This window comes from Mustela erminea, chromosome 1, assembly GCF_009829155.1.
Source record: "Mustela erminea isolate mMusErm1 chromosome 1, mMusErm1.Pri, whole genome shotgun sequence".
NCBI classification, from domain to species: domain Eukaryota; kingdom Metazoa; phylum Chordata; class Mammalia; order Carnivora; family Mustelidae; genus Mustela; species Mustela erminea.
Genome location: NC_045614.1, coordinates 154235939 through 154259340, shown reverse-complemented (window position 1 = coordinate 154259340; position 23402 = coordinate 154235939). Strand labels below are relative to the sequence as shown.

The window sequence follows — 23402 nt, the reverse complement described above, 5'->3', positions numbered from 1 at the left end:
TCGATTGTATATATGGACCCACATCTTTTTTATCCATTCGTCTGTTGAAGGGCATCTTGGCTCTTTCCATAGTTTGGGCTATTGTGGACATTGCTGTTATGAACACTTGGTGTGCATATGGCCCCTTCTTTTCATGCATCTGTATCTTTGGGGTAAATACCCAATAGTGCAATTGCAGGGACAGAGGGTAGCTCTATTTTTAATTTTTTGAGGAACCTCCACATGGTTTTCCAAAGTGGATGTACCAACTTGCATTCCATCAAACAGTGTAATGGGCTTCCCCTTTCTCCACAGCCTCTCCAACATTTGCTGTGTCTTGCCTTTCTTAGAGTTTTGTTTGGTGTCCAACCTGGAGAACTGGATACCTGATACAGGCTGCTAGTTGGTAGAAGAGAAAGCATGGAACACTTTCCTGCTTAACCATCTGGTTTCTGTTTCTGGGTTTCTGAATAGAACTTAAGAATGCTGTCCACTTGGGGCACTTGGGAGGCTCAGTCAGTTAAATGTCTGCCTTCAGCTCAGGTCATGATCCCAGAGTCCTGGGATCAAGCCCTGCATTGGGTTCCCTGTTCAGCGGAGAGTCTGCTTCTCTCTCTCCTTCTGCTACCTTCCCCTGCTCATGCTTGCATTCTCTCTCTCTCTCTCTCTCAAATAAGATCTTTATCAAAATTCTGTCCACGCTGATAAAGGCTTGCTAAGTGAGATCTTCATTCAATGTGTTTAGTGATGGAAGAGGATGTGGGAACCATGTCTTCAGGTAAGGAATACATGCATTCAGAGAATCTGTGGTGGCTAGACTGAATTACACTATCTGATCTGTAGGGAACAGTGCAAGCACAGAGGAGGCTTCAAGGAATCAAAGACTGTGAGCAGGAATGGTGCTAAGAGCTCATACGTCTCATACCCACCGTGTCTTCTTTCCGGGTTTTGGATGTTGAACTTTTCACAGTTGGTCCAGGGACTGAGGGCAAGAGCCCAGTTGTATGGGGCTTTGGAGACCTTTTGCTGAGCCATTTGTTGAAAGGGAAGCAACAGCATAACTCTGAGGTGGGGAGACACTCAATTAAAACTATTTTGACATTTCTCTTGCATTTGTTACTGAGAGGCTGAGCTATGGGCCCTCCTTTCCTCCTGTACATCCATAAGGGGTCTCTATCTTAAGATGTTTTCCCTCTCTCCTGCTGTTCGTTCCCCACTGAGAGCCAGACCTTCTCTCTGTGACTCACCCAAGTTGCTGTAGAGATAATTCCGATGGCAGAGGCAGAGGCCATTGCTTTGAGAGGAGGGAAGCAAGTCTCCTCTCATCATGCAAATACCCCTAATTAAGAAATCCAGAACAGATTCTGTGTCATGGAAACATAATTTCCTTTGACTCAGAGAATTTCAGGAATTGCTGCGGGCTATCAACCTATTTTGATTTCCTGGGTTAAATGGCTTCACCCTTTGCCCTGAGTTTTCTAGAACAAAAATGAATTCAATCTAACATTTGTAAATTATCTTCTACATGCCAGACGTGGCCCTAGTAACTTGGGAAATAGTTATGAACAACAGAGTTCCTACCCTCAAGGAGGTTACAACTGACTAAAATAATCTTTATTTATTTATTTTTTAAAAATGTATTTGATAGACGGGATCACAAGCAGGCAGAGAGGCAGGCAGAGAGAGGAAGGGAAGCAGGCTCCTCGCTGAGCAGAGAGCCAGATGTGGGGCTCAATCCCAGGATCCTGGGATCATGACCTGAGCCGAAGGCAGAGGCTTTAACCCACTGAGCCACCCAGGCGCTCCCTAAAATAATCTTTAATTGGTAAACCCCAATGGTACGTAGATCTTGATAGAAAGGTAAAAACACTGTTTGGACACTGTTATGAGATGAACTGTGTTCCCCAAAAATTCATATGTTCAAGTCTTTACCCCCAGTACCTCAAATGTACTTTATTTGGAGACAGAGTTTTGTTTTATTTTTACAAAGGAAATTAAGTTGTAAAGTCAAGTCATTAGGATACACACTAGGGAGAGATGCCTGGCACAGATCATTCACAACCCATAGAAGGAATCAGTCCTGCTGACATCTTGAGTTTGGACTTATACCCTCCAGGCTATAAGACAATAAAGTTCTGTTGTTTAAGCTCCCCAGTCCCTAGTACTTTGTTATGATGGCCTTAACAAAATAGTATAAAAACCCAGTAGCCTCCCCCCACTGTTGTACAATCTGGTGAAAAACCCTGGGTGGATAGAAATTAAGTGTTTGTGGAGTTTGAATTTACTAGACATTTGATAAATTCATTCATTTATTCATTCCCCATCTTTTTACTCTGGTTTATTTTTTATTACACTTTATGTTGGAAATTATTCTAACTCTTGTTTGTTTACTGTCTTTCTACCTGCTTTATGATAGATGTGTAATACATATTTGTTGAGTAAAAATATTTCCCTCCTCGTTCTCTTCACTCTCTCCCTCTCCATTCAATATTCAAGCGTTTTATGTCCATTCCAGGTTCATCCCTGTCAGAGCAAAAAGAAGTTCGAAGAATGACTCTGAGGAGCTTGGGATTTCAGGAGAGAGATAAAGATAAAGCCCATGTAAGGGGCTGCATTCCAGTGCCACGTGATGAGTAAGTATGTGCTGGACGGGTGTTGGATCATAACTGTTGCAGAGGGAAGGTGCAGTGTGCCAAAGTGTACAGACAGGAAAAGGCTCATGGAGGAGGAAGAATCTATGCTTGAGATGAAAGAAGAGCCTAAGAGAGAGTATAGCAGGGTCCAGAATGTTCATAGTCCCTCTGCCTTCCCTTACACCTGGGAGCTGTGTTTAGGGAAGAGTGGGATAGCTCCAGACTGGGGGCTGGGCAACGCATGGGGATGGAGATGATGGATAGAAGCTGGAGCTTCCTTCTGGCATTCCAGGAGGCCAGAGCAAAAGTCTAGTGGCTCTCAACTCTGGCTGCACCTGAAAATCACCTTGTTAACTAAAAAAAAAAAAAAAAAAAAAAAAAGTTAATATAAAGACCCTACCTTGATCTGGGATCCCCTGGAAACTGTAGGCAGAGCTTCAGAGAGAAGAAATCCCTTTAGGATGTGGATTGACAGCAACGGCTTATAGCGCAAGACCCAAGCCACTCTGCCCAGTCATGAGACTCTTGCAGCTCTGGTGTAAGACTGGGATAACTGCTGGAAATAAGACATCTGGCTGCATTCCACTGGTATGGCCTCCTTTTCCTGAGTGTCAAAGTGCCTGCTTGTGCCTTCAGAATATGTTGACAGATCCGTATTCTGTTTCCAATTCTGTCCTATATTTTATGGTGGGAGTAGTAGGAACACAACCAAAATAACCTGGTCTCCCTCTTTTTAGGACCCTTATGCTTCCTGAGGGTGTTCACAGGAACCATCTTATTTGTTTGTTTTGAAAGTGTTGGGGGAAATTAGGTCCAGAGTTTTAGGGATCTCACAACTTGGGTTCTGTCGGCTTAATCAAGATACTTTTGAGCAAACAGAAAGGAAGGAACAGAAAGAGAGTTGGTCAGTCTTTAAAAACCTAGAAATGTTTGGGATCTACAAGGCAGCAGGCACCTCCAAGATATTGTGGACATGAACTGATAAATCAGACATTGCTTTTGCCTTCCAGTCTCTGATAATTTAGTTGGAGGGGTAAGAAATGAACATGTGAAAATTTAACAATAAAGGATTTCTGTAACAGCTCCAAACAATGGAATTGTTGTCAGGGCATCACAGGAGTCTATAATTTATCATTAGATGAATTCTGAGGCCAGTTGGAACCAGCCAGAAGAAAGTGAGGTCACTTCAGGCCACTTCAGGGTGGGAGAGATGGGTTGGTGTGAACAAAAGTTAGAGCCTGAGGTAGTGCTGGCATGCTCTGGTAACAGGCAAACACCCATTTGGCAGAAGCAAGGAGGAGAGTTTCAGGCAAGTGGAGAGTGAGGGAGGGCAGAACTCCATAATGGAGAACCTCGAACCCCAAACCAAGGTGAGATTTCATCTTGAGGAAGTGGGCACAATGAAAGTTTTTCAGTGAAATGGACTTGAGTTGAAGAGATTCTGTGGCCCTCCCTGAGTCTCAGCAGATCTGTGGTCTGCAGTGTTTCTAGCCATCATGGGGTCTTCTGGAACCCTTGTCCAGCTTCATCATTTTGTGCCCCTTCAAGGGCACAGTGCTTGAGAAAAAACTTCCAGCTTGGAGGACTGGCCATACTTTTTCAAACAAGGGAGTTAACATCTTTTCAGAATCAAGTGTCCGTGGCATTGAGCTTCCTTCAGGGGGCGGGAGTGACCAGGTAGCTTTAGAAAGCTCCCTCCAGGACACTGTTCAATGACTCAGCAAGGGAGGTTTTGCAATAGGCTTATAGAACTTGACCAGCTTGCTTTTCCTAAGGAAACCTTGGTGTCCTAAGAAAACCTCAGCCTGGGCCCCTGTCCTGCCGGGTTGAAATTCCTTCTGTCTTCTGGTAGCACGCCTGTAGCACATGCTCTGGAACTTGTGTCAGGGAATCCAAAAACGGCTTTGGAATCAAGTCAAATTTCAGTTCAGGCTTTGGTTCTGCCTCTACACAGTTGTGTGACGTTGCGCTAGTTAACCTGGCCTCTCCTGGTGACAGTTTCCTCATCTGTAAAACGGAAACAAGAACTACTTCATGGCATGGCTATAGGTCTTAAGTGAGACAAGTATTAAGTGACACCCAGTATTTTTTTCTATTATAAAAATCCAAAATATTTCTATCAAGGATATTAGTCGTGTCCTTTGGCTCCCCCTGAAACAAAATCAGATTTCCTGACTTTCCAACTATACCTTTTCTTCTAGGCCTACCCTAATATTTGAGTCCTACAGGTGGCTCTGCTCCCCAAACTGTGCCTGACCTAGAAAGGGTTGAAGGAGAAATTTCTGTTGCCCAAGAAGTGGGCTGAACCAAAGGGTAATCCTTCCTTTTCCAAATCTATTTAGAAGATCCTTCCCTCAGGAACAAACTGAACACAAAGAAGGGGGATTGGGACATAAAGCAAGAAAACAGGATTTCTAGTTGTAAATTTGTGTTTTCCAAATAACTTTCCAAGACACATGCTTCTATAATGCTTACTCTGTGGCAGGCATAGTTCAGCCGTTTTATAAGCATTAATTCATTGAATCCTCATAACAACTCCATGAGGTAGGTGTTATTATCCCAGTTTGCAGTTGGGGGAACTGAGCCACAAAGAGGTTATGCAACTTGCTGGAAGTCACACGGACACAAGGGCGACTTTAAGCCCTGGCATTGTCGTGAGGAAAACTATTGTACTAAAATTAGTGGAGAAGAGAGTTCCTCTATAATGCCTTCTTTTGACAAAGCTTTCAGGTGTTCTAACGAGGGATTTGTTAAAACAAAGTGAACCTACAACACAGTCATCCATGATGAAATACCTGAACCTTGCTTCCCGGGTGACCTCAGCTCTTGTGAGTGGTCCCCCTTTCGACCGTTCTGGCTGGGCTGCTCTTCTCTTGATTTATGTCTTTTGACAAACATCTGTTGAGCATCAGCCATGCGCTGGGCACAGTGCTAGGTGCGGGGGACAGCAAGATAATTACAAACAAGTTGTAGGCTCAAGAAGCTCACCGTCTTATGGGGAAAGTCGAGAAATGAACTGATGGTCACATATGTACCGAAGAAAGGGCTCTACAAGGGTATCCCTGTCTTTCTTCACAGAAGTGAGCTTCACTTTCTCTAACTCAGAACTGGAGCCAGCACATTCCTTTACAAGAGAGGCAACTGCCCAGTCCATCCACTGACAAAGCTAAGCAGGATGCCTTTTGTTCTCCGTCTTCCTCTCTCCGTCACCACATCTTCCTGTCTCTCTCTGTTCTTTGAACTTCTTGTCCTCCTTCCCTTCTTTTTTCTTGTGCTTTTGCTTTTCTCTTAGTTACCTGCAGACCTTGCCAGGGCCGCTCCCAAGCACTTATTCTCTGAGCCTGTCTTTTTAGTATATTTAGACATCCAAAGGTAAGTCAAAGAATGAAAAGGGTTGGGAAACACTGACCCAGATCTTGTCAAGCTCATAACCGGTAATTTTGTCTCGTTACACTGGCATTTCCTGCCTCTTTGTGACCTCAATAGTGCACTGAGCATCCCAAGATGCTCCCTGATTCAAATGCAGCTTGGCTGGATTCTTAAAATGAGGAACATGTCAGGGAGAAAGAGATCAGAGTAGGTACCAGAGGTGAGGAAGAGCCAAGTCTGAGTACAAAGAATAACCTTTCTCCTTGCTTTCAGCTCTCAAATGCCATCTCTGCACTAGACCTCCCTTGACAAAGCCCAGATGGTGTTACTGGGGGAAGTGTAGCAGCCAGAGGGTATGGAGAAAGTGCTTTGTTTGGGGCTCTGAGAAAGGGGACTAACTAAGCTGATGGTGAGAAAGATGAACAGACTGTCCTCCTACTAATGCTGCTGGTTACTCAGTAACAAGTCTGTGATGAAAACATCTTAAAAGAGGACCTTAATCCCTGTAACTTTCTTGCTCTCTTCCATTAATTCTATCATTCTATCCCCCTTCTCCCTAAGAGACTTAAAGCACTGTCATTTTCAGAATTCAGTTATTCTGGGTCTTTTAGTGATATTGTTTCTCACTTTTAATTCATTGGAAAGCAGTGAAACCAGATGGCTCTGCCTCCCTTTCTGCTGCTTCGCTAACCCCAGAACTGGTTCTCTGCCTTCCTTTGTTTTATCCACTTATCTGTCCAGAAATCCATCCAACAAGCATTTATTGTGCTTCAACTTAGTGTGAAACTCTCTGATGGCTACTCTGGAGGACACAAAGATGGGGAAGACAAACTCAGTGCTTTCAGCAACTTGTAATCTGCACAGGAGACACATCTAAATATAATAATAAATACAGATACAGAAGAGATTTTGTGGAACTTGCGTTGACTTTTCTCTTCACCATTTTAGAAGTGATATGGTTCTTTAAAAACAAGCCTCCTACATCCTGATGCTTTTTTCTCTGCTATGAGCTCCAGGAAGGCCAAGCTGATCCTTTAAGGAAAGAGTTTGTCACAGGCCAGGAGAAAGGACTAGACTTTGGGATCAGGGTGGGAACCTTCAACTTGGAACCTTAAATCAAGATTTTAATCAGCAGGAGAAGAGATGCTTGGGTCAGAATCACACCTGGCTCCATGCCAGACCTTAAAACCAAGAAAGACATACATAACCAGAGCACAGGTGTAGATGCAATGTTTCCTTTTCCTTTTCCAGATTCCTTTGCACAAGGTACTACCCTTTCTCCGAGGACATAACAGTCAAGAGCATCCAAAAGCCATGACACATTCATCCCTTTAAGAATTTCATCACTGGGTTAGTTGGTTTGGGGTAAAAGATCTAGGAAGGGAGGTGGTAAGGAATGGGGATGAGTAAACTGAATAAACACTAGGTCTAGAGACAGTATTTGAGGTAGGCAGTTATGATATTTGGCACAGAGTTTTTTTTAATATTTATTTATTTATTTGAGAGAGAGAACTTGAGTGAGTGTGATGTGGGGAGGAGCAGAGGGAGAGGGAGAGAAACTTCAAGCAGATTCCCTGCTGATCATGAGCCCAACTTGGGACTTGATTCCATGACCCATGAGACCATGACCTGAGCTGAAATCAAGAGCCAGATGCTTAACCGACTGAGCCACGCAGACACTCCATGACACACAGTTTTTGAACCAAATGATAACCAAGGAAAATTCAGGTAGATTCTCCATCTCTTCAGTCAAGTCTATCAAAGATTACAAAGTAATTCTAGGTAACATGGGGAGTAGAAGCCTCTATATAACTAAGTTCAAAACATGGGCCTGCAGATATTCTTCTATATTTAACTAGGGGGTCAGTCCATTTTATTTGGGGGGGGGTGTTCAGACTCTACCTGAGTCTTGAAGGATGAGTAATTTACAAGGTGCACAAAGTAGAGAAAGAGATTCTAGATAGAAGAGGGAAGGAGAAGTGGTAGTGCTGAGATGGTGGGACTGAAGGTATAGTTGCAGAGGGAGGAAGAAGCTAGAAGGAGTGCCAAGTTTAGAGCTTCCATAGTCCTCCATAGTCCCTCCATTAATGAATGGGAGGTTGCTAGAAGCTAAAGGAGGTGAAGCCCAACTATAGGACCCACTGCCATGGGTTGGAAGAGTGGAGGGTCTCCAGAGTTTCTTCTATCCACTGGAGCAGGTGGTTCTGGGATAGGAAGCTGCCCGAGGAGACCACAGAAGAATCTGTTATAAATGCAAGCTGGGACATTGGGGAGGGTATGTACTATGGTGAGTGCTGTGAATTGTGTAAGACTGATGATTCACAGACCTGTACCCCTGAAACAAGTAGTACATTATATGATAATTTAAAAAAAAAAGAAGATATACTTGGAAGTTGGGGCAAGCCAGTGGCAACTCCGACAGCTGCTTCATTTCTGCTCCCTGGGTGGTTCGGTCTACACGAGACTACTACTCGTGCTCTGTGCCACGAGACTACAATTTCTAGAGAGACTTGATTTGGGAGCCATTTCTGGTTTATTAAGGTGTCACTTGGACAGCGTACAAACAGCACAAGTGGAAACTACAAACCCACACACAGAATAAATTATGACATTTGCATTTAAAAGTAGACAGTAGAGGAATCCGTGCTACCAGAAGGGCTTCCCAGTCCAGTGTCTAGAGATTCACCAAGTGTCAGTAGGCCCTGAGAGTTCAGGATCAATCTTCTGTAAGAACTTCTGGAGCCAACCGCCCCCCTGCAAGCATATCTAATGAGGCCCAAACTCCTGCACACAAACATGTATACACAAAGACGAACACACACAGGGTAGGGGTGGGGGATGGCCTGTAAACAACAGTCGCTTAAAGCAAAGTGGACCCAGTTGTGCTTTCCCTGTGGCACTGGGGGCCGTTCTGTCTCCTACCCTTGTTCTTCACCAAGTCCCTGGCTCTGGTGGGAGTTGTGGGGGGGCCCCTGGGGTAGGGAGGCGGGGGGGGGGGGGGGCGCGACTGCTGCCTGAGGCTAGGAGCCTCTGCTCACACTGCAGAATGAGCACTCCCTTGCACTCCTGTCTGGCCTGCCCAGCCCTGCTGATCACTCCCAGGAAAGTCAGGGAAGAGATGTGCCCTCAGGGAAATCTACCAACTTGGGAGTCCCATGAACTGTGGGCAAGTCCTACATGGGCCGCTCTCTAGCAGTGTGATGTCTGGGGAAGTTACCTCAGTTTTCTAAGCCTCAAATTCCCCATATTCCCCATCCGTGAAATGGGAACAAAAGTGCCTACTTCACAGGGTTGTCATAAGGAGTTCCTGAAATTTTATATTGCCAAGTACCACGCTAGATTCAAGTTCAATATTCAAAACCTATTCTCTTTTCCTGCCTTCTCCCACATTTCTTCCTTTATATTTCCCCATTTTGTATTCTCAGGTTTACGTAGCTGTCGGTGCTCATGTAATCCCAATGGCACCAAAACCACCTTTTGACAAACAGGGCCTCTCCTACCCCATCAGAAATTACTGGTGTGTGCTTCCCCCACCTGCTGCCCTGACCCAGTACAAAACTGTACCACCAGAAAAGTCAAAGGGATGGGCCACAGGGACAAGGAGACAGTCCGGGCCTCTGGTATCATCTGAGCTCAGGAACAAGACCTGGGCAACCTATGGGCCCATGGAGACCTGACAGTCTCAGAAAGCTGGTGAGATGTCATAATGGCGGAAAGACATGTGCACCAACAGCGTGTGTACAGGTGACTCTGAGCTGAGTCTGGCCGGAAGCTGGAAATGAAGGGTGGTCGTGTTCACAAACTTCAGCAGAAATACAACCATCCCCTGCCAAGAGCGGGGCACGCAAGAATGCAAGAGACTCATCTTCCTAGCAGGTCTGTCCACCAGAAGGTCAGTTTGATGGGTCCCAGTCTACAGCTCTGGTTCTGCAGAAACTTTCCTTGCATCTCTCCATCTGTATGTCTGCATAGTTCTCCACCTGGTATATATTAAGAGTTTCATAGAATACAGACTGACCAGGACAGAAGACCCTCTGTGCTCATTTAGCACCTTTTATCTAAAACTTATTTTTTAAGGTCGCTCAACCAAGTCTTTCACAGGAATGCTGTGAGGTAGTAACAAGACAGGCAATACTCCTCTTTTGATAGATTGAGAAGAGCTCAAGGTAGCACAGTGCTCAAGTGAGCACAGCTGAAACATGATAAAGGCTTGATCAATTCAGGGGACCGATCTGTTTCCCGAAGGCCACAACTGGCCTTCCACCTAGAGGCCTTGGTAAGGCTTGTCCTGAACTGACCTCTATATCCAGACTCACTTTGCTGCTTTTCACACCAGTGTGGGCTTCAAGTCGTCCTTGAAGTTCACGATAGGCTTTGAGCGGGCCCACAGCTTCTCCCAGGAAGCCAGCCCGCCAGCAGGGTCAGGGTCGGTGTCTGATGAGCCACTGTCACTGGAATCAGAGGAGCTCTGGAAGCAGATTTCACAGTAGGGCCGGTGGCAGCGGCAGAAGAGCTCGTCTGAGCTGCTGGACTCAGTGTCAAGGTAGCTGCATGGAGGGGACATGGAGGGACAGCGTGGGAATCCCAGGGGCAGCAGCTGCCGCTGCTCCAGAATGTCTGGTGAGGCTCTGAATAGGTGTGGGGCAGCAGGACACGGTGCCCGGTCAGAGCCAGAAGGCTGGGGGGGGAAAGGCTGCATGGTTCCCTCCGGACACCCTGGGGCTCTGTGTGGCTTTGTTTGCTGCCCTCCAGGGTGTCCGGCTTGCCTTGAGGATCTGGGAGTAGTGAAGTCTTCCTGGAAGAGGAATTTGGGACTCTGGAATCGTGCCGTTTGGGATCCAGGCAGACACTGTCCCTACTGCGCACGTTTAGCCTCCCACTGTGTGCCCCAGAAACAGTCCTATTTGCACGATGCCCCATATATGAAGGTATAGAGCCTGGAAAATGTGAGCGAGCCTGCAGTGCAGCCCGCCTTCTCCTCACCATGTATGGGCTAAAGCCGAGCTCCTTGGTGAGGGGAATCTTCTGGAAGCTGTGGGCAGCACTGCTCTTCCAGGGCTCCTGCGGACAGGACAGGGAAGAGGGGAGGGGAGGCTCGGGACCAGGCCCAGATCTTGTAAGACTTCCTGAAGCTTCTCCCTGATCACTGAATTGACCTGACAGCCGCTTTTGGGGTTCCTCTGAGTTCTCCAGCTGCCCCTGTCTCTGGGGAACGGGGTCTTCTCCACTGGCATGAGATTCTGGGGTAGTTCATGAGTACTTGGTCTTGTCTTTCTGCTCCTTGGCTTTGCTCAGGCCGTGGCTTCTGGCTGCAGCCCAAATTTAAATGATCAGAAACATCTTTCAAGTTAGACGTTTTCTCCTTCTGCCCTGGGGAGGAGCTGGTGTCCTTCACAGCCGGCTCCAGGCTTTGTACGCTTGTGCTCTGGGAGTCCTGCACAACCACACTGGTAGCATTCTGAGAGTCAGAGAGGCATTCTGAAGGCCCCTGACCTACCAAGCTATGGGCAGAGGTTGCAACCAGGATGTTCTTGCTGTGGGAGGAGGCAGGAGGGACAGCCCACTCTGCGGGGTCGAGGGTGCACTCAGTTGACATCAGCCTCACTAGCTTCTCTTTGGCGTTGTTTACTTGTTCCTGCAGGCTTTCAATCATAGCATTTTTCTGCAAAATAAAAGTGAAATCATCAATAAAGAATGCCTCAGAGGGTTTTTACATTGTTTCCCATGGTGGAGAAAGTGTGGCTTCAGAACCTTGCTCTAAATCCCAGTTCCTCTGCGAATTGGCTGGTGATCTCAGGCTCCGAGGATGTGAGTGAAGTGCTTAGCACAGTAACTGACACACTGTGCTCAATAAAGGTTAGCCATGATTTATTGTTGGGTGATCTTAACCCCCTCCCCCACCCAAATCCTCAGAGTGTGTGGCTTTGTCTTTGAGACGGGAGGTCAGATGAGGCATAGCATTAGCTGTTTGCTGGCTGCTGCAGGCCCCTCCCTTTTCCTCAGAACTTAGAAGGTCAGGTTGCTTCTGTGAGACACCACTCTGGATAATGTTTGAGATGGCCCGAGATGGCCCAACGCAGGGTTTGCCACACTTTGGCAAAATACAGATGAATTTCCAGCATATCTTGGGGATGAATGAATGAGGAAATACATACTTTGCCTCTTGTCAAACAGACTAGAACATTTGGGAAGAACAGAGAGAAGAGTGGAGATTCCTGCGCCAAAGAGAGAAGACCCGAGCTGGGGGTTGGGAGGGGTGCAACAAGATTCTCAGGTTGATGTCATCGCCTCCCTTGGCTGGACCTTGGGGGCACGTGCTGAAGCTACTGTGTCATGCCATTAGTTGTCAGTAGCTCCTAGAAAAGCGCAGGCACCAGAATTACTGGAGAAACACCCCCCCCCCCCCCCGCTTTTTATTAGAATAGTTGACACTAAGTCTCTGATCACAAGGAGCCAGATGACTAAGCCTGGGGCAGCTTGGCTGTGGAGCGACCTGCGTCAGGGCTGTGAGCTGATAATACAGGTTGCACTCAGGAGGGCTGGCAGGTGGGGGCTGCAGGAGTGTGCCTGTCCTAGCCACAAGATCAGGGGGCATGAAGCAGCAGGAAGGGGGTGGTGGTGGGTGTGCCCTGAGCGACCTCTGCTTGTGCAATCGGCGACTATCTAGCTCAGAACTTATGTCCACCTTCTGAGATTGCTGATGTTGAAAAGTAGTGGAGCCCAAAGAAGAAGTGATGGTCTTGGGGCAGACAATAGCAGGGTCCAGGGTTTGGGGAGTAATAACCCAAACTGCTTCTAGGAAGTGCTTGTCCAAATCCGAAAATGCTGCCTCTTTGGGGTCATCCTCTCTAGAAGCTAAGGATGAGCATCTGGATATTTATTGATTGTGTCCTAGAAATCAAAGAATGTTTCCCTCCTTGGGCTACGTGAAGCAAGTCACCTGTGGACTGAACCTGTGGGTTTTTTTCTCAAGTTGATATGGGAGTGTTGCCCAGAAGTGACCTTTATGGGAGCAGTAACTTAAGTAAACTAGTCCAGCAATAGTCCTCTGGCAGCGACTCCAAGCAGATCTCCCGTTCCCTCTTTATAAGCAGCAGAGTGACTTTCCGAATATTGGTAGTTCAGGTTCATCCTGGCTGAGTCTTCTTCTTTTATTATCAGGAAAGAGTCCAGGACCAGTGAGTAACCGGTGAATAAGCGGAAGGCCTTTGCAGCTGAGCTCCTGCCTCCCCATCCTCCTTTTGCTCACCTGCAGAGTGGTGAAGCCGGGGCGTTGCCGAGAAAGTGTAGATGACTCAAGGACTCACCAGGAGCAGAGTGGATGAGTAACTCGACAACATCCATTCCGGCTCTTCATGATATCTGGGTGGTGCCTGATATCTTTCAGAGAATCTCATGGGCGTGACTGAGCACAAGAAGGATGCCAACCCTCTTCCTCCTCAGCAGCCCTTTCTCCTGAAGCTACCCCCCAACCCCCCGCCGCCCCGCACATTCTCATAGGCTTCAGGAGGTCTCCACTGCACCACAGAGTTAGGAGGAAGCCACCAGCTAATGACAACTACCCCAGCAAGTAAACTCCAAGTGTTGACTTTTTGTGCCCCAAATTCCTTTGAGTGTAGAAAAATAGGATAAACATTGAGTTGGGAAGAATACTTTCCTCCCAGCAAACCAAATATCTGAAGCTGACTAGTGACAGATTTAGAAACGTCAGCCTAAACAGTGAATTTCCCTTGTTCCAGAAAAGGAAGTGGGACTCCGTCTTCACCGTAGCTGCAGACTAATTAAAGGCGTGGTATGAGGTGTCGCCATTGTGAGGCCAAAATCTGACCTACCGGGGCAGTGCATTTAAATGAGCTTATTAACTACTACTTTTGGCCCATCGGAGAAGCAAAACATCCATCGTTGTGTTTTATAAGGGCAGGTCATCAGGAGAAATAGAGTCACCCTCTTGTAGGTGAATGTCCTCTGCTGCAGAGTGTACAAGGGAGGGTCTTCAACCCCTGGGGCAGTTCTGTCTGCTGGCCTTCCCACAGCCTGGCGAGTCAGCGATGCATGCTGCCACAGCAGCCTCTGCGGGACCTCTGGCTGTAGTGTCAAGGGGGGCAACAGTGAGAAGATGGACTGCTCATGTTGTGAGAAAGTAAGAAGAGGACACAGGAGACAGAGGGGCCTAGGGAGGGGGCTGCACAGAAGGGACCTGCAACCAAGGAGCTGGAGTCAGGGTCTGCGCACACAGGGAAGCAGGAGGGATACTTGTGTTGATCTAGCAGGCAGTGCTGGAACTGGAGACTCAGATACTGGAAGCTCTCAAGGCCTGTGGAGGGGCACTAGGGCACAAGCTACTTGTTCTCAGGCCTGTTCTGGGGAAGATGTTCCAGGTGTAGGTCACCGGGGGAAAGAGGCCAGGATTTTGCTGTCTATGCATCTGTTCCCTATTAGGGCCCTTCCTCTGCAGACTCCAAGCATGTTTCTGGATGGAGCAGATTCAGTTACTGCGTGGGAAACAGGGTAGCATGGCAGAAATACAAAAAGCACGTCACAAATTACCATAAGGCTAAAGAGTCAGGCCACTTGGCTGTTCCAGCGTTAGCTGATTGTGAATAAAAATCATCCTGGCTGTTTTCGCCAAGTTTCCAGCCTTCTGTTTAGCTGGAAAAAAAAAAAAAAAATGCTTCTTTGAAGACTTCACAGAATATCAAAGGCAATGCTACTTACTCCCTTGCCAGGTAGGAAGAAATCTGGCTTTGAAATAAGGACCTGGATGTTTCATGAATAGTCAAGAAATGGAGAAGTATTATTCTGGTGGATTAAAGAACTCCAGACGGAGGGTGTGGTGTGAGGGAGTAGAGGAGCACAAGCAGGGATGCCCCGGGAGGTGAACCCCTTCCCTTGTTGTGTTCCTTAGGTCCCCATCACACCATCTTCTCGTGCAGAGACATCTGATACCCTGGGGTCAGGCCAGTTACGGCCAAGTGTAGTTTCCCACACAGCACCTACTCAGGTGTGTTCTGTACTGAAAAAGTATGAAATATAATTTAGTGAGTGTGAAAAACTGATTCTGCAGAATCCTAGGCCTCCTTTCTGAGGTAGGGCAGCCTCAAGCTTTTCCAGGTGCTTTCTTCAAGCCCACATCATACTGCCCAGTTCTGGGAGAGGTGCCAAATCTGGCTGAAGAACAGAAGAAAAAGGAGTTGGGGTTGGCCCAGTCCTCCCCTGGTGTTACTATGATATTCAGAGGCCCTATTAAGCCCTCCACCCCATTTTGGAGACTTTCTGGGTTGGCAGGATGACTGAAATCTCTAGTTCAAACCTGGAAAGGATAATAATGGGCCCCATAAGATCTTGGAAATGAGGGTACTACTATAAGAGAATATATCATACAGAAGAAGCTAGGATCCACTACTGCTCAAGACCTTTACAATACTGTTCTGCCTGCTTGGAATGCTTTTCCCTGCGCCTGGTCAATTTGCACTTAACCTTCAGGTCTCAACTCAGAGGATATTTTCTGACCATTCTAAAGTAGGTTACTCACTACCCATTATTCTGTCTTACCACTCTGATTTCTTCCTTCATAATTCTTTTTTTTTTTTTTAAAGATTTTATTTATTTACTTCTGTTAGGGAGATAAAGCAAGAGAGTGTGCATGAGCAGAAGGGTAGAGGGAGAAGCAGACTCCCCGCTGAGCAGGACTGGGCCTCAAGCTTAGGACCCTGGGATCATGACCTGAGCCAAAGGCAGACACTTAAATGACTGAGCCACCCAGGTGCTCCTTCCTTCATAACTGTTACACAGTTTATAATTATAATTTACTTGGTCAACATCTGTTTCCTTCGATAGACTATGAGCTGTATGAGGGTAAGGACTGTACTTCTTTCATTCTTCAGCACTTTGCACAATACTTGGTACACATCTGGCCAGTGAATGGATGCAGTGGGTGAGGTCAGCGACCGGAGGGTCCCTGGGGAAATGCTGAGCTTTCTGCCTGGGACTGAGGGAAGTGGGAGTGGCTAGGAAGTGGGGGAATGGAAGTATAGGAATGTCAGCAATGAGACATCTGGGGTCCACCTTGGCATGACTGGAGTTCTTGCTAACAGAGAATCCACCAGGCAGGGGTCTAGCTTACTTCTGTGAGGAGTCTGTCCATGGAGTTTCTCTCTCCTCCGGCATGGCAGTTCTGCTCCTCACCATACTGGGTATGGAAGCCTTTGCTGGGAGTGCTGAAATATTTGGCCATGCGTCTGATTGTTTGGTTTTCCTCTTCAAATGCCTTCCATTGCTTCAGCTGTTCGATAAAAGAACACATGTTATTTATTTAATTACACTCCCAGAAATACATTCTCTCACTCTTTTTCAAGAACATCAGGCATGACAATGTCACAGACACACACACGTGATGTATAAACTATTCTCTTCTCAAAACACATTTTACTCTGGAAAGTTTGTAAACAGCAAAGACAGGAGGTATAGAGAAGGTCAAGGTCATTCTCAGTTTAAAAAAATGCCAAAGGAAGACAATGACAGACTGGTCAAGGTGAGCCAGAGTTGAAGTATGCTTCTAGAGCCATATTCTCAAGCCAGAGTTTAGGAGCTATCATGGGGTAAGGCAATCTAAACATCGTATGTTTCAAATGAAACTGCTCTTAGTTGTAAGTAGCTATTCTTAATTATTCTCATTTGTGGAGTAATGGTGTGCTTACTGCTACTGAAAGCCCAGTTCTTGCCAGAGGACTTCTAACCCAAATCAATAATCAAGTCTCAGACAGATAGAAAACCACAAATGTCAATAAAAATCAATAGAAATGACAGAACATTAGGTCTGCGAGCTGACTGTCCTTTTTACATGACAAATGAGGAAAGACTCAGGAGGAGTATGACCTTTCAAGGCCCCACAGTCAGTTAGCAGCACAACACCAGCTGTTACCAGAGCCCTGAGCTACATCACATCTCCTTAGCAGGGGTGATAAGACAGAGACTGGTAACTGTGGGGGTCCTATGGAGGGTTTTTCAGGAGAAATTGGTTTTGAGAAACAACCTGAGGAAGCTTGGGGCTGGTTTAATTTCATAAGAATGGAAGTGAATATAGTACATTCATGGGGTGTCTCGGTGGTTGAGTCTGTTAAACATCTGTCTTCAGCTCAGGTCATGATTCTAGGGTCCTGGGATCAAGCCCCACAGCAGGTTCCCTGCTTGGTGGAGAGCCTGCTTCTCCTGCTCCCCTGCTTGTGCTCTCTTTTTCTGTCAAATAAATACATAAAATCTTAAAAAAAAAAAAAAAAAGCATTCACAAACAGGGGCATGGTCTTTGGGCCAGGGGTGGGGGGAGTGGTAGTGCTGGACATTTCTCTTTCTTCCTTAAGGAATTTTCATCATTAAGGGTCCTAGTGATTTATGCTGGCTCTAGAGAGGATGCTGAGGGGTTTGTGGGGAGCCACACAGGGATCCTGGAATTGATTTGCTTATTCATCAAACATTTATTAAGCTCTGACTATGGAGTGCAACCCAAATTTGGTAAAGCAGATAGGATACTAAATTCCCACCATCGACTGCAATACTTTCTCACCCCAAGTCCTCCTGGGTCCTCTGTTGACTCAGCATGAGTCCTTTATGGTATCAGGAGTTTGCAAGATCTGTGCTGGGTCAGGCGAGGACCATCTCCTCTGCATGCCCTTCTCAAAATCCACCTCCCAAGGCCATCAGCTCAGCTGGCGACTCAGGAGTTAGGAGCCTGGCACTCAGCCTCAGTCTGTGGTCTTCAGTGGATAGAGCAGACCTCTAGTGTTCTCCTGGCACTCACCCTTGCAGTGTTGTAGTATCTCTGTTCTCTCCCAGGACGCCTTGTTTCCTTAGCAGTATAGCTTTTCCCTTTTTTCTCCCCCAACAATGCCCGTCTGAATTGTCTCAGCAGGGCTGCTGGAAGAACTTCTCAATATTGGTGTAAAGGCACCACCAGGGCTTCTGGGCTGTCTCACCCTAAGCTGGAGGGCACAGCCAGGGTGCCCCTTGACTAAATCCTCCTCTTCCCCTTTGTGGGGATCCTGGTCCTTAAGACTTGACATTTCTGGTCCATGGCTATAAATGACCGCCAGGTCATAATTTCAGGACCTCTTCATGGCACTTCCTCCAGAAGGCAAGCATTTTCTTGTTTTCTCGGCCTCTGGGCCATGTGGGTGTGGTAGGATGAATAATGTTTCCCTAAATATTTTCTTCCCCTCCTAATCTCTAGAACTTGTGAATCTGTGACTGAGTTAAGGATTTTGAGAAGGGGAGACTGTTCTCGATTTTCAGGGCAAGGCCAATGTCATTGCAAGAGTCCTTATAAGAGGAAGGCAGGAGAGTCAGAAGAAGAGATGTTGCCAGTGGAAGCAGAGGTCAGAAAGAGAGACAGATAAAGATACCACACTCATGGCTCTGAAGACAGAGGAAGAAGCAATGAGCCAAACAAGCAGCCTCTAGAAGCCAGACAAGGAGTGCAAACACATTCCCCCTAGACCTTCCAGAAGGAACACACACCTACTGACATCTTGACTTTAGTCAAATAAGGCCCATTTCAGATGTCTGACCTCCAGGGTTATCAAATAATAAATGTATTATTTTAAGCTGTTGGATCTGTGGTTATTTGTTACAGCAACAATAAAACATTAACACAGTGGGATTGACTCTCCATCTCTACCAGGTAAACCAGGGTCTTTGGAAGTTCACCCCATGTGCCCTCTCTTACAATCCTGCCAATCTCCCTTGTTTCAGTTTGTGCTTCAAAAAGTGCAAGATGCACAAGTGTTATGGTGCTCCAAACAGACCCTGTTCTGTCTCCTATGTCTGCCTCTGGTCACGGTGTTTCCCCATCAAAAATGCCACCCACTGTCCTCCCCAATCTGCTCAGTGAACTGTTATTCCTCCCTCAAGACTGGGCCCAAATACCCCATGTTCTGAGAAGGTGTCATTGAGCTCCCAGACAGCCTGAGGCACCCCTTCCTCAGCATTTGGTAACGTACCTTCCTCAGACACCTAACAGATGTATTATAATTCCTTTCACATCTGCCCCCTACTAGATTTGGAGGTGGGTCCATGTGTTGACCTACACATTTCCTGCAGTTAGTAAGTGATGGACAGATATGTGAACAAATGAAGGAAGCTTTCCCCTAGAAAACTAGGGGGCGCTGCGACCTATGCAGATAACTATAAGGCAGAGTAGAAATTCCTAAACACCTTCATGAGGAGGAGATGGAACACTTGGCGAATGCAGAGGAGGAAAAAAAAAATGCCCGTATTTCAGAACCCACCTGCCTCTCAGAGAGAGCGGGATGGAGGTGGGGATGTGTATAAGGATGGGTCATGTTCAGGTCACAAAAGCAGAGGCTGGCTCATTGCTGGTGATGACCTCAGTGTTTGGCATAAATACTTAGGCATTTCCTGAGGGCCTGTGTAGAGTGCTACTTGGCCCACTTGCCTCTTCAGTAATGTCATCCATTTCACTCAGCTTTCTAGCGCCACCTAGCTGCCCTTGAGGTATCTACGCTTCTGCTTTCATAAGCCCCTCCCATCAATCCAGTCTGAAGGCTTAGTCACAAGAAGGCAGTCCACCTCCGGCTGCCTCCCCTCCCTATACAGCTCTCCTCACACAACTTTCCAAATTTGTTCAGCTGTCCTATTTTCCTGGAAGACACAGTGCGGGTCTTACAGGGAGAATCTTTCTTCTACCGAAGGCCACTGAGCCAGAGCGGAAAATCAATTCAGGGGCATACAAAAAACTGACAAGCCTTAGTTACTTTCATATTTTGAAAAATCATTTACCCTCCTAAACCTAAACTACGATAAGCTATAATATATTTTTTTGGTTTTAAATCATGTTCTGTTCAAGAGGAGAAAAAGCACGAGACAGAAAATAGAAGAGGAAAGACAGACTACGATAATGGAAGCTCAAAACGACTAGGAAGAAAAGGGGGGGGGTGAGTCAGAGAGAAAGAAAGAGAAAGGCCCACACTGTCTGTCCACCCCATTGCTGTACCCCCTAATATTTTCATTTCCACTCCCACTTCAACAAACCAACTGCTTGTTGCTTAGGTCAAACCTGGAAGTGAGAATCCAAGCTGATCTTTGTCCTGTATGTTTATGTCTGTATATAGATGGGAGTGTACCTAAATATTACCACTGAGGATTCAAACACCAAGGACAGTGGAAGTCTTGCAGTCCTGAGGCTCAGGATGGGAAAGGGACAGAGGTGAGTGTGGAGGGGGAATTACAAGTAGGGCGCATCATGGAGGTTGCGGATTCACTCAGTTTTCAGATAGAGGTCTTCGTTAGGTCTGAAAGGCTTTCCTCTAATAGTGCCTAGGTGATTAATTCTGCCCCAAATTATCTTGTTGTCTTTCAGAGACTCTTATTAGCTCTATATTGTATCCTGGATCTGTTCTCTGTGTTTTCTTAACTAGTCTCTCATTTTTTATCTGTCCCCTTATTTTCTGTTACTTTAAATTAATTCACTAATTCAGTATTTTGCCATGTCCAATTGCCTGTTCAATACTTTTATTGGTATTTTAAGTTTCACACAGTATTTTTCATCCTTATTTAGTATTTCATTTTTTAAAAAGATTTTATTTACTTATTTGTCAGAGAGAGAAAGTATAAGCAGGGGGAGCAGCAAGTAGAGGAACAGAGCAAAGCGTGGGAGAGGGAGATGTGGGGTTTAATCCCAGGACCCTGAGATCATGACCTGAACTGAAGGCAGATGCTCAACCAACTGAGCAACCCAGGTGCCGCTATTCACTATTTCTAAGATTATGTCCTTTTCATGATGGTTCCCTTGAGTTGAAGAGAGGCAATATCCTTTGAATCCCATTGACAAAACAAATCAGATCTATTTCAAAAACTGTTTTACTTCAGAGGAAGGCAGCTTCTCCAGAACTTCAGAAGTTTGTGGTCCAGTTCTTGTGAACTGCAGAATTTCTTCAAGGTCCTTTCCTCCTGAATCTATAGTCCTACATGAGATGAGCTATAGTTTCCTCATACAGAAATATGTTTGCTTGACTTTTCACTTGTAGTCCCAGGATGACTTCCATAGCTCCAGTTATCACAAACATTCAAGGTAAGAAGAAGGTAGAATAGGTGATGCCAGCCATGCCTTTGGTTTTTGTTGCTGTTGTTGTTAGGAAAACAAAAGCTTTCTCGTAAGTCTGCTAGGAAACCTTTAGTGTTCGAAATGGTATCACTTGGTCACCACAAGCCATGAGCGAATTTGGTAAAGCAAGTCTTGAGCTCTTTCAGTCTATATAGTAGAGATGAGCAAGGAAGAAAGGGGTTGGCAATGGATGGATGGGTTACCAATCATCAACAATGGCCATAGAACCCAAGGGGTGGGTCACGCAAAAGATCCCTGCCCACTCCCTTTTCCCATCTCCCAGAGAGGAACATCCCTTTTTCTGCTATACCCCAGACAAATAAGCCACAGCTCTCATGGCTTCCTTCCATCTAGTTCTTATAACATAGAGATTCAGCAAAAATTACTCTAGTTTCTAGCAGAGATGTAACACCCATCCTTGGTTTTTAGTGCACTGCTACAGATGTTTGCATATTTGTTTATTCTCTAGATTACTTTAATGAGAATTTATGAAAGGGAAGGAGAGTAAAGGCCTTTGCCTGTGTCACACCATCGTGCCCCAAAGTGCAGTCATAACCCTCCCTCAGCCAACACTTTAATTATCGGTTAGCTCCCTCATAAAGACATTCCCAGTCAACTGCAAGCTGCAAAGGGAATCAAGATGGAGTCTAGAGGGAGTAGTGGGATAAGGGAGGCCTCCGGGGAAGAGAAAGAGATCTAGAAGGGAAACAGGACAGGTGCCTAATGCCAAGTTCATTAACTCAGATATATGTGGTTCAGTGGTACCCTAGGGCATTACATGAATAATTTAACATCACTTTCAGAGCCCATGGAGTCCTTCTTTCCCTCTGACTCCCTTTCTTTCTCTTTGCTCTCTGGGTATTTCTGCTTCTATCTTTCTCCCTCATTTGATTTTTTCCCCTTTAATTCCCATAGTGTGAAACACATTTTTATTCAGCTTTTATTTCTCCTTATTATAAAAAGAAATGTTCTATATTGTCTTCTAATAAAAAGGAAAAAAATTTTAAATTGCATAAATTTCCAAATGAGGTTTTCTCTGTGAATCTGCAACCTCCAATAGGAAAGAAAGAAAATGTCCTCCCTCCCAGGCTAGTGAAAGAAATGACATTATCAAGGAGAAGAGGGGACTGGAGATGAGTGAAGTCGACGGGAGGGTAGGTGGACAAGCAGGTCTGGGAGGCAGCCTGCCAGAGCTAGAAACATGCTGCCATGTCTGCTCAGCCACTCTGGCCTGTCCTTCCTGCTGATGGGGAGCAGAGTCGCCCTCTTCAGGGAAGTGAGGAGGCAAGAATGGAGAGAGCCGCCTCACGAGGAACTTGCCTTCGTTCTGACTCCCCAATAAACGGTATCCAAAAGTCTCAATAGAAGACAAAGTGAGTGGTTTATTATGTCCAGGGAAGCCTCTGGAATGACAGAGGACCAGCCTGCCAAATTCTCCCTAGAGCATACCTGGGGAATGAAGATGAAGCAGTTGATCGTGGTTGTGCAAACAAAGATACCTCCAGATGTGAGTCCAAAGACCAGGTTGGGCCAGGAGTGCAAGTATCTGGTGACCACGAAGAGAAGCCCAGCAGCCACTACTACGAGGTTGACCCCAACCATGATGGTTAAAGACTGATTCACAGGAGGAGAGCTGACGTGGTCAGTCAGGCCAGCCAGGTAGGCACCATAGAGCAGCAGCAGGCCCTGAAGATAGAGAAGAGAACCCGGGGCTGAGAGAAGTGTAACAGTGGGCTCAGTGTCAAAGAGCAGTAAGGTTGGAACCAATTTCCTCACCTTTAAATTAGAGATAATCAGACCTACCTTAAAGGGTTGTCATGAAGATGTACTGATATAGCACATGGGAAGACACTAAGGGCAGCCCCTTTATACTACTAGGTGCTAAATAAATGTGATTTTCCTCTCCTTCCCTGGGAATTAGTTTACTGGAGGTCAGCAAGTCAGCCAGCAGACAGGACTCTGCTGGGACAGGGCACAGGCAGGACGGTGTAGGTGGGTAGCAGGTCTACAGGATGCATTGCTGGACACTTGGAGGGCAGTGGGCATGCTGTGCTGTCAGTGGTAAGGACTATTGCACCTGCTGTGTGGTTTTGCACTGCATGGAGCTGAGGGACACGTATAAGCGGAAACAGCCCTGTGGTCTGCTTGTCAAGCTGTGTGCTGTGGCAGGGGCAGCGCCCTAAGGAATGGGCTTTTTTTCCCCCCTAATTTTCCCAAAGACACCATCTGCTTGCCAAGCCCTGCACCTGCAAGATTGCATTTGTCTAGAAGGGATGACTTTTTCTAATTTACACAAAGGATCTCTA

The 23402-nt window shown here is 46.3% G+C and overlaps 1 protein-coding gene and 1 pseudogene across 1 annotated transcript in view; one reads left to right on the top strand and one right to left on the bottom strand.

Annotated features, from left to right (window-relative positions):
* Positions 1 to 2993, top strand: part of LOC116593414 — a 58083-nt pseudogene extending 55090 nt beyond the window's left edge.
* Positions 2994 to 9855: 6862 nt separating this feature from the next.
* GPR156 (G protein-coupled receptor 156) overlaps positions 9856 to 23402 on the bottom strand; it is a 61927-nt gene continuing 48380 nt past the window's right edge. The window contains 7 exon segments of the mRNA XM_032347609.1: positions 9856 to 10686; positions 10689 to 11086; positions 11089 to 11138; positions 11140 to 11229; positions 11231 to 11643; positions 16105 to 16263; positions 22546 to 22782. Coding sequence (XP_032203500.1) covers positions 10309 to 10686; positions 10689 to 11086; positions 11089 to 11138; positions 11140 to 11229; positions 11231 to 11643; positions 16105 to 16263; positions 22546 to 22782 — 1725 coding nt within the window. The 3' untranslated portion in view covers positions 9856 to 10308.